The 16974-nt window shown below is 51.5% G+C and overlaps 1 protein-coding gene across 1 annotated transcript in view; it reads right to left on the bottom strand.

Annotated features, from left to right (window-relative positions):
- The window catches only part of XYLT1 (xylosyltransferase 1), a 158084-nt gene that overhangs the window by 56351 nt on the left and 84759 nt on the right, over nucleotides 1-16974 (bottom strand). The window contains 2 exon segments of the mRNA XM_025046101.1: nucleotides 6004-6206; nucleotides 7503-7675. Coding sequence (XP_024901869.1) covers nucleotides 6004-6206; nucleotides 7503-7675 — 376 coding nt within the window.

Genomic DNA, 16974 nt, shown 5'->3' with positions numbered 1-16974 from the left:
GGGGGTGGGGGAGGGGGGCAGTGACTGCTTGCTAGCTATAGGGTTGTTGTTTTGGACCCAGACAGAGGTGACTGAATACTTTAAAATTAATTTGATGTTAAGGAAATTTTATCTCGATTAAAAAAAAAAAAAACATCTTTGGTCTGCCACTTGCTGGCCTCATCCTCCTGGTCAAGATTCTTAACATCTTTGTGACTCAGTTTCTTCATCTGAAAAATGGGGCCACGAAAAGTACATACCTCACAGAGCCGTCAGCACTGTGTAAAGGACTTAAAAAAATGGAAGGGACCTACTAAGTGCCGTTCAGGTGTTGGCTACGGTTGTGTTTGCTACCAACAAAGAGATTCGTTGACCCATTTGGGATTCACTGAGCCAACAAAAAAAATGAAAAGCCAGGGAGAGCCTGACATCTGAGCATCCATACCATTATTTCCATTTCAAATCCTACGGTGACTGGGGAGCTGTGCCGAATTTCATCGAGGGTTTGACTTTCTCGCAAAGTTTACTGAAAGTTCTGTTTGATCGCTAACCTCTTCAGGCTTTCTTACAGAGTGGAAGTTCTGTTTTGGGGGATGGTCTAAGATAAAATATGTGTGAGAAGCCCCGCGGAGGGCCTGAGCCATAGCGAAGGTTGGCTGGATGTGGGTGTGAGCCTCGCTCAGTCGGTCCCTTGTAAACACTGGTCTCTGGGGCACTGCAGGAGCCCCTGACACCTGCTTCCTGCAAGAGGCACCACCGAACAGCTCTCATGCTCCCAGCCCGGGTCCCTGGTGGCATCTGAGGATGGCGGTTTGGGTCTAGAGCCAAGCGTAAGGTAGACGTCCCCGTACATCATGGGTTCGGAATGGAAAATTCCAATACTGTTTCCTCTGCCATATGCATGTGCGTGCATGCGCGTGTGCACACACACACGCACATACACGTGCGCGCACACACACGCGCACGCACACGCACACACTCAGCTTTATCACACACGCACGCACACACACGCGCACACGCACACAATCAGCTTTACTCCCTTTGCATCGGATTTGCCCCAAGACACAGGGCCTAGAGAAAGACAGATATATGGGTTCTCTTCCCACTGGCCCCAACCAAGCCACAGTGCAAAGAGCTTTTGGTTTCATCACTTCCTGGGGCCCGTGCCAACTGACACGTGCCAGCGCAGTCTCCTTCCTCAGCAAATAGAACATACTGAATAAAACCAGCACGTCCTTCTGTGATTCGAGACCTTGCAGAGTCTCGGTGTCTGAAAACATCCATTTTCATCCACGCGCTGCATGTATCACCAGCTCCAACCAGAGTCTCCTGGGCCAGGCAGACATGTCACACAGAGCAGGGAGGCCCAGGTTCTTTAAACACACTTAGCTAGCGTGTTCCAAAGACAGAATAGTCTTCACGTTCACAAATGAGTTAGTTCTACCCCGTTTTGTCTTGAAACACTCGTCTTCACAGACTGACTTCGCTTTTCCCACTTTCGAAAGAGATGTGAGTTCAGGAAATAGTTTACTAGTCTTTTCCTGAGGGACGGGAAGAAGGAAAAGCGACCCTTTTGCGGGTTGTGGCCAGCTTGTGGTGCCCTCACACTCCACCGTTTTAACGGCAGCAGCCTGTATTTCTCGAGCATTTCCTGTTTGGGGCACCGTGTTAAGCCCTTCACATGCGACATTTCCTTGACTCCTAACTGCCCCATGAAACAGGGGCGAATATTTTGACATGGGCCCCCTTTTTTTTACGCAGAGAAACGGAGACACAAAAAGCTAACGTGGCTTGTGTCAAGTTGGTGGTGGCACGGAGTCTGCAGCCGGGCTGTCCGCGTCCAGGCCTAGACAAGGCTAAGTGGCCTCTACAGACCAGTGAGCCTTCACCACCTAAGAGAGGAAGAGTCTGGCCCCCCAGTTAGAGCTGGCCAGCAGACACGGGGTGGCGGGGGGCGGCGATATCACATCACAAACAGCTCAGAGTAGCCACGCGGGGCGGACCCTGTCTTTAAATATCCCTCAAGTTTTCAGCCCCTCTTAGAAGCTTCCACTTGGGCACTCCCGCTGTTTCGAGAAGGCTCCCAAGTTTGCTCACCTTTCCTGGGGTGGGAGAAATGGTTTGGGGAAGCTACAGATGGAGCGGCAGATGGGAACTGAAAGCCTATCAGAGCTGCCCAGGATAAAACCATTCATCTGCAAAATTCATATGTTTTTGCGTGGGGCGACTTTGCGAAAAACAACAACAAGAGGAACCAGCAGTGCTTGATGCATGAAGTGCCTCTGGCCAGCAGGCTGGCAGAGTACTGTGGGCAGAAGGACTTTGGGCGGGGGACATGGAAATGAGAGCCGTGAGAGGCAGATGGAGCGAAGGACAGACTGACAGAGACGCAGAGGGACCTCAGGCGTAAAGCGAAGAAAGCTCGACACATGATGACTCTCGTCTCTGCACCCCCAATAAACTGGACACGCAGTCTGAAGAAGGATTTCTGGGTCTCTTGGATTCACGGTTGACATTGACTGAGCACTTTCTAAGTGTCTGACGCTCTGCTACGTTGTGTTATTATGCTCTGGTTTCAGAAGAGCTGAATTTACTTGCTGATGGTCGCCCTGCCAGCCTAATGGCAGAACTCAAACTCAAACTTAAGCCACTGGCCGAGAGTCGGAGCACTTGTCCTCTAGGATGCCCAAATGCTAGAAATTCTGAAATCCTGGCGGTGCAGCCTTGGTTGAGCGGCCCTTGGTTATGGCTTCAAGTTGCAAATCAACACCGGGCCTCTAGGGGGCGGCCTCGAGAACTGAGGGACGTTGCCTGGAAGGGCCCAAGGCCTGGGCTGGCCTGTGCCTGACCTTGAGAGGTCTCTGGCTGAGTTCAGCTCGCTGACCCGGGCTGAAATGACCTCTAGGACCTCCACCGGAGGTCTGGAGGAAAAAGAGTGTGAGAATCTTGACGATGGCTCTTCAGACTCGGGGATAGTAGGCGGGTGACCTTCTATCCTGACGTTCCTGATGCCAGGTGGTGCCATCGCTCCCCTGCCCAGCACTAGTCTGAGGAGTGACTGCTTTCTCGGTGGCCCGGGGCCATCTCGCCCCTCTGGGTCAGCTGACGTCCCCAAGGGGTCAACTTCGAGCAGAAAGAACACCGACCTTGCGACCAGGCAGTGTTGGCTCTGGTTCCCACTCTGCCATGGATTCCGTACGTGACCTTGGGCCTTAGTTTGCTCTTCCGTAAAACAGACTTGTTTTGAGGGGCCAAAGGGGGCGCCTCCCACGTTGGCTGCTACACTCAGCATTCTGGGATATTTCTGGACTCTGCCCCTTCTTGGAAGATGGAGGGAGAATGTTCTAACTCACGCTCGCCCTGTCCTTCTCTAAACTAACCTGTCCTCATTCTTTTATTATATTCTATCCATGTTTAAATTTCTCGAATGCAACTAGCTCATCTCGGACCCAAGTTCTGTCTGGGCTGTTCTCTCTCTCGGGAACCGGAGAGTTCTCAGCTGGAAGTGATTTTTCCCCCTTGGGAAAACAGCATCTAGAGATGTTTGTGCTTGTCACGATGACGGGGTGGGGGGCACTGCTGGCATCTCGGGGGGTGGAGGCCGAGGGTGCTGCTAAGCATCCTACAGTGCCCAGGATGGCCCCCATGGCACACAATGGTCCGGCCCCATTTGTCAACAGTGCCCAGGCTGGGAAATCCTCGTCGAGAATAATCTTCTCGTTCTCATCGGCCTGACAATCTCTTATCCTTCAAGTCTCGACTCAGAACTGCCCACTGAGGCCCTTCCGACCTCTCAGCCACGTCCGTCTTCCACACACACACCACCTTCCCTCCGTTATAGCCGTTTTACGCCCGTCACGATGCCTCTCCTGCATGATTATCTAATCCCATCTTCCCAGCTTGGGTACCACCAGGGAGGGTCTGTGTGGCTTTTGTTCACTAACTGCCCAAATAGTGCCTAGTACAGTAGGTGCTTAAGAAATGTGTGTGGGATGAATGTCTAAATGAATGAATTAGTAAGTAAGTAAAAATCTGCCAGCGGTGTGTCAAAACCACCCCTTTCCATCCCCGCCGTCCTACGAACAAAAGAAGCAGGTGTCTCTCTAACCCCCATCATCTTTCTCAGGTTCAAGGGTGCCAGGTGTCTCGTGCCTAAACCGGACAAAGGCAGTGCCTCCCCTGGGTCCCCTCCAGAGCCCAAGGTTCTCCTAGCGGACGATGGCACGCCACTGAGCCCGAGACTGGAGGAAGGCACCGGAAACCATGCTGCGGAAAAGACGGAAGCCATTTCTAGCTTTAAATAGCAGCCGTCCCTTCCAAGGCTGGACCTAATTTAGATCCTGATTCGAAACCCAAACTCCTGGGAGGATGTGGCCTCGATATGCGATGACAGTAGGAATGTCTATTCATATTTTAGGGGTGGTAATCACACTGATGTTATGTTCAAAGAGAGAGAGGCCCGCTGAAATATTTACAAGTTTAGGATGCCTTGGAAACGCTTCGCTGGGGACGGGGGAAGAGAGGGCGGCAGTGTAGACACGATGAGATTGCCGTGAATTGATGACAGTCGAAACTGGGTGAGGTGTGTGTGGGGCTTCGTTATACTATTCTCGGGACTCTTGCTCGTGTTCGAAAATTGCCCGTATAACGCTGTTTTTTTTTTTAATTTTTTTTTTTTAAAGATGGCTTCGTTTAGCAGTTCTGGGAATGTTGTGCCCAATACCTCACACCATCAGAGGCAGAGAGGCTCTCTCCTCTCCCTCCCCCCGACCCCCGACCCCCACCTCAAATTCCACTTCTCCTTTTCAGCCTTCTCAGTAAATCAGGACGGAAAACACGGCAGAGCAAAGAGCCACCTTCTCGATAGGAAATACAGTTCACTTTCTGGCATTTTTTTTTTTTTTTCCTTTACAAGATCTCTAGAGGGATTTTCTTTGCTCTTCGTCTATTTCAAAGAGCAGATCAATATTTATGCAAAGGGACAGAACTTCCTCGTGACCATCTCCACCACCTCGGGGCTGCCGGCTGCTCTGGCAGCCCCCACACGATTGTGGCCAAGCAGACTGCAGGCCCAGAACGCGCAGACCATCGAGAGAAGCTCGAAATCTATAGTCTCATGTGAAATCTCCCTGTTTTCCAATGTAGGCGATCAATTCATTTGTTAAGATTTGATAGGAGTTTTTTTTAAAAAAAAAAAGAAACCAAAAAACAAACCCCAAACAACAACAACAACAACAACAAAAATCCAAAGAAACACCCATGGTCCTCCAAGAGCCCAAACATAGCTTTGGCGCTGCCTGGGGGGGTGTCCCCCCCTTCTCCACTCTGCCTCTTTCAGTCTCTCCCCGAAGTCACGCTGGGTCCTTCCTCTGCTTGAAACACGCCAGCGGCTCTCGTCCTGCTTTGAGTCACAGCCACGTTCCAGAATCTCCACGATCGCACCCCCACTTTCTCACTACTCCGCCCCTCACTTCCTCCGTCCCGGCCTTGCAAAGCCCCATCGTTCCCCAACACGGCGGCCGCGACCCTGCCCCGGGGCTCAGCATCTGAGGCTCCCTCTGCCTGGACCCCTTTCTCTGCCCGCGCACCCCTCCCCCTTCCTTTCTTCCGGGGACCACCCTGGACGTTACAATTACAGCTCCCCCCCCGACGACTTCTCTCTGCTTTGTTTTCCCACGGACCGTCTGACTCGTCCTGTTTGTTGTCTGTCTCCCTGACTCTGATGGAAGCTTCTTGTGGGCAGGGGTTTTGGCCTCTAGTGTTTTCTCGAACAGAGCTGGGAAGACTGTGTACCATCCGTCGAATGAATGAATGAATGAAAGAATGCACAAATGATTCTCAGGTCCGAGGTGGACCCTAAGCTGAGAGATGCATGGAGGGAGTGTGTAAGCTTTCAGGGCACCTCGCCGAGGCAGAGACGCGTCTCTGGGCAGGAGGCAAACTGTCTGTGCCTCTGGTTCCCCCAGAGGAGAGAGAGGAGGCGGGACCTCGGAGCAGGCCACCTGGGGCCACAGGTCGCCTTACCTGATGGGGTAGTCGGCTGCGCTGAGGTTGATGAAGAAGTCCCAGGGCCAGTCAGTCATCTCCAGGAGGTCCCGCATGCTCTGCAGGTATGTGGACAGGAGGCTGGCTCCCCCCCAGATGGTGGCCCTCCTCCAGGGGGTGACGCGGACGTTGTCATACTGCCTGGCCACCTGGACCACTTGCCGATGCAGGTAATTGGAGCGCTTTTCCCGAGAGAGAAAGGGTGACATTCAGTGGCCCAGAAGATGCCCAGAGGTGACCCTCGTCCCCTCTCTGTCCCTACCCTTCTAGTTGATGGGATTTCTGAGCTTTGCCAAGCAGCTGGTTCGGGCCCGGGGTGCCCGTCTGCATCACTATTCAAAATGCTATTATTTTTAAAGTTTTATGTTAGCTATTTAGAATGCAGATTCCCTGGCCCCACCCACCTCTGAGCTGCTGGGTCATGAGAAGCCGGGGACTCTGCAATTCTTATACAAGACCGATACACATGGTCTCAGGACAACAGCTGAGAAACACGGTGGACTCTAAACCTGGTGAGTATTTGGAGGGTACAATCTCCCTGTCCCCCTCTGTTGGAAGCAGACCTTTCGGATCAAGTGTCCCTTTGCCTCTTGACTAAGCACATAACCTCTGGGACAGCTCAGGGGTCAGCAAGCCGGCGGCAGGATTTTATAAATAAAGTTTTATTGGAACACGGCCACACACGTTCGTTAACGTATTGTCCGTGGCTGGTTTCACATGACAATGGAAGAGCTGAGTAGCTCTGACAGACAGAGTATGGCCTTCCAGCCTAAGATATTCACTGTCTGGTCCTTTATAGAAAAAGCGCGCCCCCACCGGGGGTGGCCATGCTCACAAAGTGGCAGCAGCTACGCTGGGCAGTGGGACAGGGAGGAAAAGAGGTAAGAAAAACGTGTGGAGAAAGTCTAAAGTCACAGCTGGGAACTCTGGAACCAGCATGCGTGCACGCACACGCACACACGTGCACAGACGCACACATACACACATGCACACACGCACGCACACATGCACACACAAACATGCACAGACACATGCGCACACACATACACACACGCACGCACACGCACACACACGTGGTCACACATGCACACGTGCGCACACACATATATACACACATGCATACACACATAGGCACACATGTACACACTCACACACATGCACATATGCACACACATACGCACACACATGCACACATAAACACACATGTACACAGGCACACATACACACATGAACGCACACACACATGTATGCATATGCACACATGCACACATGCACACGTGCACATGTATGTACAAGCACACATGCACACACACATGCACATATGCACATATGCACACTTGCACATGTACGCACAAGCACACATCCACACATGCACACACACACGTGCGAGCACGGCACTGACAGGGAGGCCGGCTTGCAGAGGGGAGGGCGGACCCGTAGAGAACGGCCAGCACGTGGTGGACAGCGGGGCCCCTCACCTGGTCCACGTGGATGTAGTAGAAGTGGTCTCTGTGGTAGATGGCCTTGAACATGCGCTGCAGCTGGCGGGAGGCGCGGCCGTGGACCACCAGGACGAACGCGATTCGGACCGGGTTGGCTGACAGGTACTCCACCGAGTCCTCGTCCCACTGGACGTTCTTGTTGGCTTTGCCTGGGGAAAACCCGAGAGACCACACAGCTGGGGTGAGGATCACGGTTCTTTTGGGGGGTGGGATTCTCCGGCTCGCTGATGCTTCATCTTGGGGACTGCTGGAGGGACACGGTAGGCATATTGGGCCCTGAAACCTGATTTGACTTAACGGAGCACGTCCTCACCCCTTCTGCTGTCCTGGGGGCCTAAGTCGCAGCTTCCATCCCCCAAGAGTTTAAAAAAGCCAGTGACGATGTGTCCACGCACGAAACTATCGAACAAGGAGAGATGAGCGGTATGAGTGTATCTCTGAACTGCAGAGGAAGGAGCACCGGATTCTGAGTTGGGAAACGTAGACCCGCGTGTGGTGTTTGCCTGTTTAGAGTCCATTCTCTCTGCTCCTCTGAACGGTGCCCATTAAAAAAGATAAAAACATTGTGGTCAAAACAGATAACGTGAGATCTACCCGCTTAACAGAACTTTTAGTGGACACTATAGTACTGCCGATTCTAAGCACGAAGTCACATGGAAGACCTCTAGAAATTATTCCTCTTGTGTAAGGAAAACTGATCATCCGATATTTTGGAGGAGCACTGTCCCCCTCCTCATTGCAGTCCGTATGGACAGGGGGTCTCCTTCTATGATCAGTTTCAGGAGTGATCACAGAGCTGAGGCCTGCCCAGTTAGAACACTGAATCCCCCCGGACACCATTTGCACGGTTCAGAGGTGAACACGTGACCCAACCAAGCGAACCGGTCAAGAACACAGAATTCTAGACTTTTGTTGGGACAACTGGATATACACGAGACTAGGAGATTCTAAGAGCCCTTCTGTCCCCACACAGATGTCGCCCAAAAGGAAAGCCAACACAGAGGCAGCATCGCTGAGTGACGCAGAGGGTCCGGCTCTGATGACTCCACCTGAGCTCCTGGATCAGCCACCGTCACAGCCTCGTTCTCTTTGAGTCCAGATCCTACACCAGATCCACCCGGATGAGTGGTTCCAGACACCTGTTACCCCAGAAGCAGCCTCAGAGGATCCCTTTTCCCCTCCTTTCCCCAGCAAATGCTCCGGGTACAAGGTCCCAGGGAGAAATGCAGCTTACTGGCTTAATTCATCACAGTTCTGGCTAGCGACCTCCCGGTGATCCTGACTTCCTTTGAGTCCAACCTGATTTCTTGTGGGTTCAGGTTTATGGGCCCAGAACGCTGTCAGATAGTAGCTGCACGTGTCCCAGAACGTCAACTGAGAAAGCTCAGAATTGGGAGTGTTTAGCCTGGAGGTCAAGAGATTGAGAGCTTGTCAGCTGTCATCGGAAAGCTGAATGGCTGCCAAACGAACAAGGCACCTTCTAAGCTGTTCCAGAGGACAGGATGAGATTAACATGGCTAAAGGCCGAATCACACGGCGCAGCCTGCACAGCCCACGTGACCTGTCTCCTGCAGACCTCTGCGCCCTGACCGGCCCTGATATCTACCTCATCACCTGGCCTTCTTTCTTTACCTTGAGCAAGCTCGTTTCTGCCTCAGGATCTTTTGACTAGACATTCTTGCTACCTGGAACACCCTTTCCTTAGATCTTTGCCTGACTGCCTCTGCTTGCCATTAATTCGCAGCTCAGTAAAAGGCCACCTACCCCCTACCAGCCAGGTCACTCTCTCCACTTCACCCTATTTCAATTTTCTGCGAAGCATTTAATCTGAAATCGTCGATTCATTTACTTGCTCCTTGTTTGACTACCCCGCTAGGACATAAACTCCAAGAAATGGGAGATATTTCAATCTTGTTCGTCATTGAAGATACAACACTATAGCAATACCTGGCACACATGTGATTTCTTGGAAAAAAAAGTTATGAGAGAGTACATTTTGGTTCAGTACCATTACAGTATGTTTTACGAGCACTGACCAGCCCTTGCCATTCATTAGTCCATTTCATCCTCATAATAATCCTGCAAGATAGTGCTTTATCTCCATTTTGCAAACGAGGAAACCCAAGCTCAGAGAGGCCAAGGGGTTTTGTTTGTTCAAGGTCACACTGTTTAATTAGTTCAGCTGTGATTCAAACCCAGGTCAGTTCCCAAAGCTTATGCCCTTACCTGTGAACATAGACCACATTGCCACACCCAGAATTTGGAGATGTTATAACAGTTCTGCCTATTCATCAATGAAATGCCTTGTGAGTGGGTTATCGCAGGTAGGCAGGCATGCATTTGAGGACCACTGGAGGCACTGCAGGGAGGATTTCCGTATCAAGTGGGAAGCTGACTCTAGTAGCCAATGAGGTCACATCTTTTTATTCATCCATCCATCCATCCATCCATCCATCCATCCATCCATCCATCCAGGCATCCATCAACCTTTAAAAACAACCATCCATCCATCTATTTACTCACTCATCATCCTCAAAGCAAATCATCCGTGCATATACTCTTCCAACCACTTAACTATCAACTCATCGATCCATGCGAATTAGCCTGCATTACATGCCAAGTACTGTGCTAGGGGTTAGAAAAATAAAATTTTGGGAAAAAATCTTTGTCTTTGATGAGCCCTCAGCTGACTGGGGGAAAACATAAGACAATGCTCAGTTATTTTATGACAAAAGTGTGTTCAGCTGGCTCTTATAGGCGGGGGAAGGAGTGAACGATCTGCCTGCAGGGACAGGAGAAGCCTCAGAGAGTTTAGCCCAAAGCTTCAAGCCCATGTCCTCAGGCTCTCCTATGAGTCCTGATGTCTGGCTCCCTGGCTGTTAAATCAGTAGCTGTGATCTTGGGGCTAGTTATCCTCTTGGCTCTGGTTGAAGGCAGACTGGGCAGCAACCAGATGGTTGTTCAAATCACCCTCTAATCTTTACTCCAAACCAATCACAAGTACGCTGGGCTTTCCTGGTGATCATTCATGGGGATGGGGAGGTCCCACCCGGAGGGATCATGTCTCTTTAAATACTCATACAACAAGCTACCCATCCATCCATCCATCCATCCATCCATCCATCCATCCATCATCCATCCATCATCCATCCCTCCATCCATCCATCATCCATCCCTCCATCCATCAATCCATCCATCATCCATCCATCATCCATCCATCCATCCATCCATCCATCCACCCACCCACCTATCCATCCACCCACCTACCCACCCATCCACCTATCCACCCATTCATCCACTTACCCACCCATTCACCCACCTATCCCTCCATCCATCAATCCATCCATCCCTCCATCCATCCATCCATCCAACTAACCATGAAGCATTCTTAAAACCTCCCTCTTGCCAGTCCCGGACAAAGCCTAGAGGCCGAAGATATGTAGACATGAACTTGCTTTCACAAATGAGTTATAAATGGATCGAGGAATGCATAAATCCAAAATAAAAAGATAATAACGCATGAGAAAAAGCTTATATTCTCTTCCTGTGACCACAGCCCAAAGGCAGTGTACTGCCCTTGGCCTTTGCCCCACTGGCCGTGACCTCTCCTTGCTTCCCTTGGAGACTCTTTATCAAACAAATGAATGGATGCTGAAAAGCAACTGGTTACTCATGCCACTTTTCCCACCTGAACTCACTGGGTGATATTTCAAAGGCCTAAATATAGCCCGCAACACTATATTTCATAGGAAGTCCACTCCGTAGGGGCTCCTGCTGTACTCAGATGACTGTTCATCCCTGCCCCAGGGTAACAACGACCTGGAGTTCTCAGCAGTTGAGACTCTGGGGTCTTTGGGATCAGCCTGAGCTCTCCAGCCATGATGTCTCTTGCCATCATTGGTGAATGAGTGAGTGAATGAGTGAATGAATGAACGCATTCTGGAAAATAGTGGCTGCTGTGGCCCAGAGGAGCTGACGTCTTCTGAGGTCTCGCTACCCGTCGGCCCTGTGCTGGGGGCCCCGGGAGGAGGGCATTGCCAGTCCCTGAGGTCTGTGTGCTTCTCCCAGTCACACGGTGAGTGAGGACAGTGGCTGAGCCCAAAGCTGGCCCTGCCATCTCCACCCACCCTTTGCCGAAGTGGACAGCAGAGAGACGGGAGGGTTAGTGTGAGGATTATGCGCTGGTCTTTAAAGGAACTTGTGTGTTGATGTTGAGAAAAGCCTTCTGTAATTTCTCTTTAGGGTTTTAGAATGCAGAGGGGATTCGTGGATGGGCAGACAAGGATGCTTCCCTCTGAGGAAGGGAGGGAGCCCCAGAAAAGCAAACAATCTCACTCCAGCGCTCCCTCACTTAAATAGAGCATCACCCGTGGGTTAGATGGTTGGTCTGGGGAGCAGCACAGAGAAGAAGCCACACTAACCCAGAAGTCTTCTGGAGGACGGCTGTTTTGGGGATGGGGTGGGTGGAAAGGACCAAAAATACAGGATGGAGAGATGGAGGGAGAGATGGAGAAGGGGATAAGAGGCAGAGAGACGGAACAGAGAGAGAGAGAGAAAGACAGACAGAGACAGAAAGAAAAGGATGAGAAGAAAAACATAGATAAAGGTAGATGATAGATAGATAGAAAATGACAGGGACGCAGAGTGACAAACCCATAAAATCAGACACAGGCACGGAGACGGGAAGAGACAGAGAAAAGTCGGGGGGCCACACTGGAAAAGCCGGGTCCATCCCGCCTCCAAACATCGCGGCTCTGGAAAGCAAAGGCACAACCGAGTTCCAGAATCTCAGAACCAAAAAAATGCCTCCGGGCCAAGACTCTGCTTGTCCTGCTCATCTACACCTGCCCCGGCCCCTCACCTGGCCCCAACTCCCGCCCGCTCACCAGCCCAGGGATGGAGGAAGAAGCCGGGCTCAGAGAGGTGAGGCGACTCACATTCTCGGGTTGGCTCCAGAATCACAACCGTGACCACTCTCCAGACTGGCACGTAGTAGGACCTCGACACGGTTTCCCGACGACACAAGAGAGTGTGCCGCGGAGTGGGGGGCGGGGTGCCGCCCAAGGGGGTGGAGGCTGGCAAGGTGCTTTTACCAGTTGCCAGTCACCAGCCTCCTATTTTTTGCTCCACACCCCTGGCTCCTGTAATGACCTTTCCGGCAAGCTGCTCTGACACGGGGGAGCGGGAGATGAGCATGAAGCACACCGCAGACGTGGGCGGAGATGCCCCTCGGCGCGGGCCTCCCCCACCCCGTGGCCACTGTTTCCGGGACTGTGGTCCTGAAAAGCACGTGGCCTCCTACGCTAAGGAGGGAGATCGCCAGTGGGTGGTGGCAAAGGTCCAGCGTGGTTAAACCGGGAACTGTCCTGCTGGAGGGAGCGAGAGCTGGCACCACTTTGTCACGGGCGATGTGGCCACAGGGACCGCCATTTTAAATACGCATGCCCCTTGACCCAGCAACTCCACTCCTAAGAACCTGTCCCAAGGGAACTGGAAGGCAAATATGTGAGCCTCTATGTTCTGTTTATTTACTCATTCGTTCGGAATCTCCCACTGTATCACTGGACCCAACAAAGTCTGTTCCTAACACCTGCTTCGTCGAGTGGGGTTGAAAGCCAATTAAAAAGTAAGCAGATAGATAGTGATACAGCCTATGAAGAAACACAGGTCTTATTAATACTTATTGACACAAAACATTGTCTATAACATATCAAGCAAAAGAGAAGCTCTCATACGTAAGCCGTAACGATCTAAAAGACATGCTCTCAGCTATTAACAGACGTTTCTATGGCGGTGTGGCAGTTTTCCTTCCTTCTTTATGCTTTTCTGCGTTATCTGCATTTTGCAAAGTGGATTGCTTTTATAACGAAGCATAAAGGTGATGTTCGCCGATAATTCTAATACCATCCTATGTACACACCGCATCAGGCGGCTTTTCTCGATCTCTGTCAGTTCCCCACGAGCCAAGGTCAAGGTTTTCTCTCTTCTAGGATGCCGTCCAGCCCTCCCACCCAGTCTGGCACAGAGCTGACCTCAGGGGAGAGGCCTCTTGGTGAGTGAATAATTTCTGACTGATGGATTGAGCCAGACAGCTTGGTCCACATTCGGGCCTGGGAGGCCGGGGTGGAAGACTCAGCCCCGAGCTGAGTCACATGGGATGGTCCCCATTCATCCATTGGTGGACGGTTGGGTGGCTTCTACTGTTTGCCTCTTAGAATAATGGTGCACATATATCTCTTTGAGACCCTGCTTCCAATTATTTTGGGTATATACCCAGAAGTAGAATTGCTGGATTGTATGGTAACCATATTTTTATTGATTAACTTTTTTTTTTTTTTCTTTTTTTTGAGAAACTCATCCTGCATTTCTTAACTCAGCCATTCCATGTCGGGGCTCCGCCTGGGTCTGCATCTTGAACCCACCATTTGCTTACAGGTCACTTGGCTAACCCATGCCTCAGCTTCCTCCTCTGTCAAAGAGCACTCGCCTCCGAGGGGCGCTGTAAGGACTCAAAGCCATAACTCACTCAAAAGAAGGTGGCACAGCTCGATGCGGGAGGAGCCAGCTGTCGAGCCCACGTGGTGTGACTCCGGAGACCCTGCCACTGCGCTGAAACTTGTTACCTGTTCACGCGGCTAAGCACTGGTGGGCCAGGGCCTGACCTTGAGGACTTCAGAGCCGCTGTTCTTAAACTCGATGCCAGGTTTCTCCAAGGGAGGATTCCCGTGGCCCACAGACCGCAGATGGCCCCGAGTCAGAGTGAGATGGTGGCTCCTTTTTCGGTTTTCATCCAGACCTCCTGATTGTGCCACTAAGGAAGTCTCTGGACAATGCATTTGTTGTCTTTCTCTGACTTATTTCACTCAGTGCAAACGCGTCCTCCATGGGACTCGCTTACTGGACTTCCTTTCCCCACTGGGAAGATCTGCCCACAAAACTGGCATCTCAGGCAGGCAACAGGAGCGCCCGGCTGGCACCGAACACCACTGTTTGGATGACGCCCCTTCATCTGCACGGCTGCTGTCTTTTTATGATAAGTGGCCGCGAGGTCCCCACTTACGGCAGCGACGCCAGATTACTTCTGAAGTAAAAATTGACTTAAGTAAAAATGAAAGCGAGTCGACGGCCAGGAAAGCATGACGAGGATACCAGGGCGGGTGGAACGCGGATGCGGCAAAATCGCGAAGATGGGAGGAGTGCGAAGGAAGCTTGGGGAATGTTAATGAGACGCCACAAATTTGTTTCCCGACTGGGATGCGCGGAATTCGCTGAACAAACGAGGGCGGGTGACGGCCACGCAGCCCCGTCCATCACAGAAGGCCCTGCCGGTCCTGCCTACAGTATTTGCTTTCCCGGCTTCAGGGGTCCTTGCTTCAGAGGCCCAGGAGGGTTTGGTTGGGAGTTTTTTGGCATAGGCTCTAGGGACCACCTTTAAGATTGAGAGAGAGAAAGGAGAGAGAGAGAGAGAGAGAGACAGACAGACAGACAGAGAGATTGAGAACAAGCCAGCGGTCTTCTGAGAAACATGATCCTTTTAATTTTTCACTCTGCTTTCTTGGGCACTTAACATTCATGAGGCTTTCTCCCTCTCATAGCAAAGCTGCACAGGGAAGTCGCCCCCATTTACGGATAACTGTCCCAGGATCAGAGAGGGTAGGGAACTTGCCCAAGGTCGCAGAGCCAGGAGGTGCAGAGGAGATCAGTGCCCACGCGGACTTGACTTTGAGTACCATGCTCCATGCCCAGACTTCGCCTGGCAAGAACCTGAGCGTCCCTGCCCCTACTCAGGCTCCATGGCCACAGTCACTGCGAACCGAAGCATCAAACTTCCCCGATGGCTGCTAGACCACTGTCTACTCTGGGATGGGCTTTTTCAACCTCAGCACTATGGCTCTTCAGGGTCAGATAATTCTTTACTGTAGGGTGTGACAGTTGTGCAGCCGTAGGGTGTTTCACGGCACCCCTGGCCCCTACCCACGAGCCACCAGCAACGCCCTCCTCAAAAAGTCTCCAATTGTGACACGTGCTCCCTGGGGAGAGGGGCAAAATCGCTCTCACTGAGAAGTGCTGTCTTACGAGGGACGTTCTCAGAATGGGATCTCTGACCTGCAACGTCAGTAACACCTAGGAACCCGAAAATGCACATTTCAGCCCGCCCCTTCCCCCGCTGAACCTTCCGAATCAGAAACTTGGGGCTGGGGGAGCAGCAATCCGTGGTTTTAACAAGCCCCCTAGGTGATTCTGATGCAAGGCATGTCTGAAAAAAAATAAAAAAACCCCACAGGCCTCAGCCGTTGATTCTTAACCCTGGCTGCACATCAGAATCACCTGAGCATCTTATTAAAAATAAATAAATAAAAGCCTTGGCTCCACTCCAACAAATGTTCGTTTAATTACTTTGGTGGGAGCCAGTATTGGAAAAATTTTTAAAGCTCCTCGAGCGATCCAATGTGCAGCCAAGCTCCTTCTGGATACCTTCTTTTCTTTTCAACTGCCTTTCTAAAAGAAAAGGGGGAAAAAAAAAAAAAAGCATCTCCAGATGGAAAACTTGTCTCGAATCCATCTCTGGGTGCCACCTTCAGTTCTCACGGCCGCCTGCTCCCCTAGAGACTAGAGGCTAGCTCGCTCATCATTTTTCTCCTGCTCAGAGGAACTGTCTCCTTCTACTCCCGACCACGCGCTCGGGAGATTTTCCTGCTCACGGATTTCCCGCCCTCCCCCCGTGACCCCCATTCAAGTCTGGAGTCTTGAAACCACAGCCCATGGCTGAACCGTCTTATTGAATTTATTGTCGAAAGCCCTGGCTCTTCCAATGATGGACTCATCTGGTGGGATAGGTATGGATGGCTTCTGTTACCTTTTGCCGCAACTCACTGGGTCCCGGTCACTTCGCCTGTTACACATCGTCTGTGAAGACGCTGTGCTCTGGCCCGCAAGCTCTTGTCCATCTTGCTGCGGTTACCTTTCCCACGCGTCAAGGATGAAAGAGCTATTTTTAGGATGACAGCTTACTCCTGTGTGCCGGGCCGGGCTGAGTGTTTTTAAACAGACATTGTATCCTTCACTTTGGAGGGTGGTACCGTGATTATTCCCATTTTACAGACAAGGAAGCCACCCCTCGGAGTGGTTACTCGACTCGGTCAGCTAATACATTGTGGAATTAGGATTCAGATCTTCATTTGTCATAAAACGAAGGCTTTTAACCCTTGCCGTGGTCCGAATGTTGGTCCTAAAGAACTTCATTTGTTGAAAGCCCAATGCCCAAGGCGATGGCGTTAGGAGGTGGGGCCTTTGGCCGTCGTGAGGTCATGAGGATGGAGCCTCAGGAATGGGATTAGGGCCCTGATAGAAGAAGCCTCAGAGGGCTCCCTCCCCCTTCCACCAAATAGGGAGAAGCTGGCCAACCACGAACAGGAAGCGGGCTCTCACCTGACGCTGGATCTGCAGG

Source organism: Pteropus alecto, unplaced genomic scaffold (genome assembly GCF_000325575.1).
Source record: "Pteropus alecto unplaced genomic scaffold, ASM32557v1 scaffold34, whole genome shotgun sequence".
Classification (NCBI taxonomy): Eukaryota; Metazoa; Chordata; class Mammalia; order Chiroptera; family Pteropodidae; genus Pteropus; species Pteropus alecto.
Note: the sequence above shows the minus strand (reverse complement) of the source record. Positions and strands in the feature narration are given on the sequence as shown.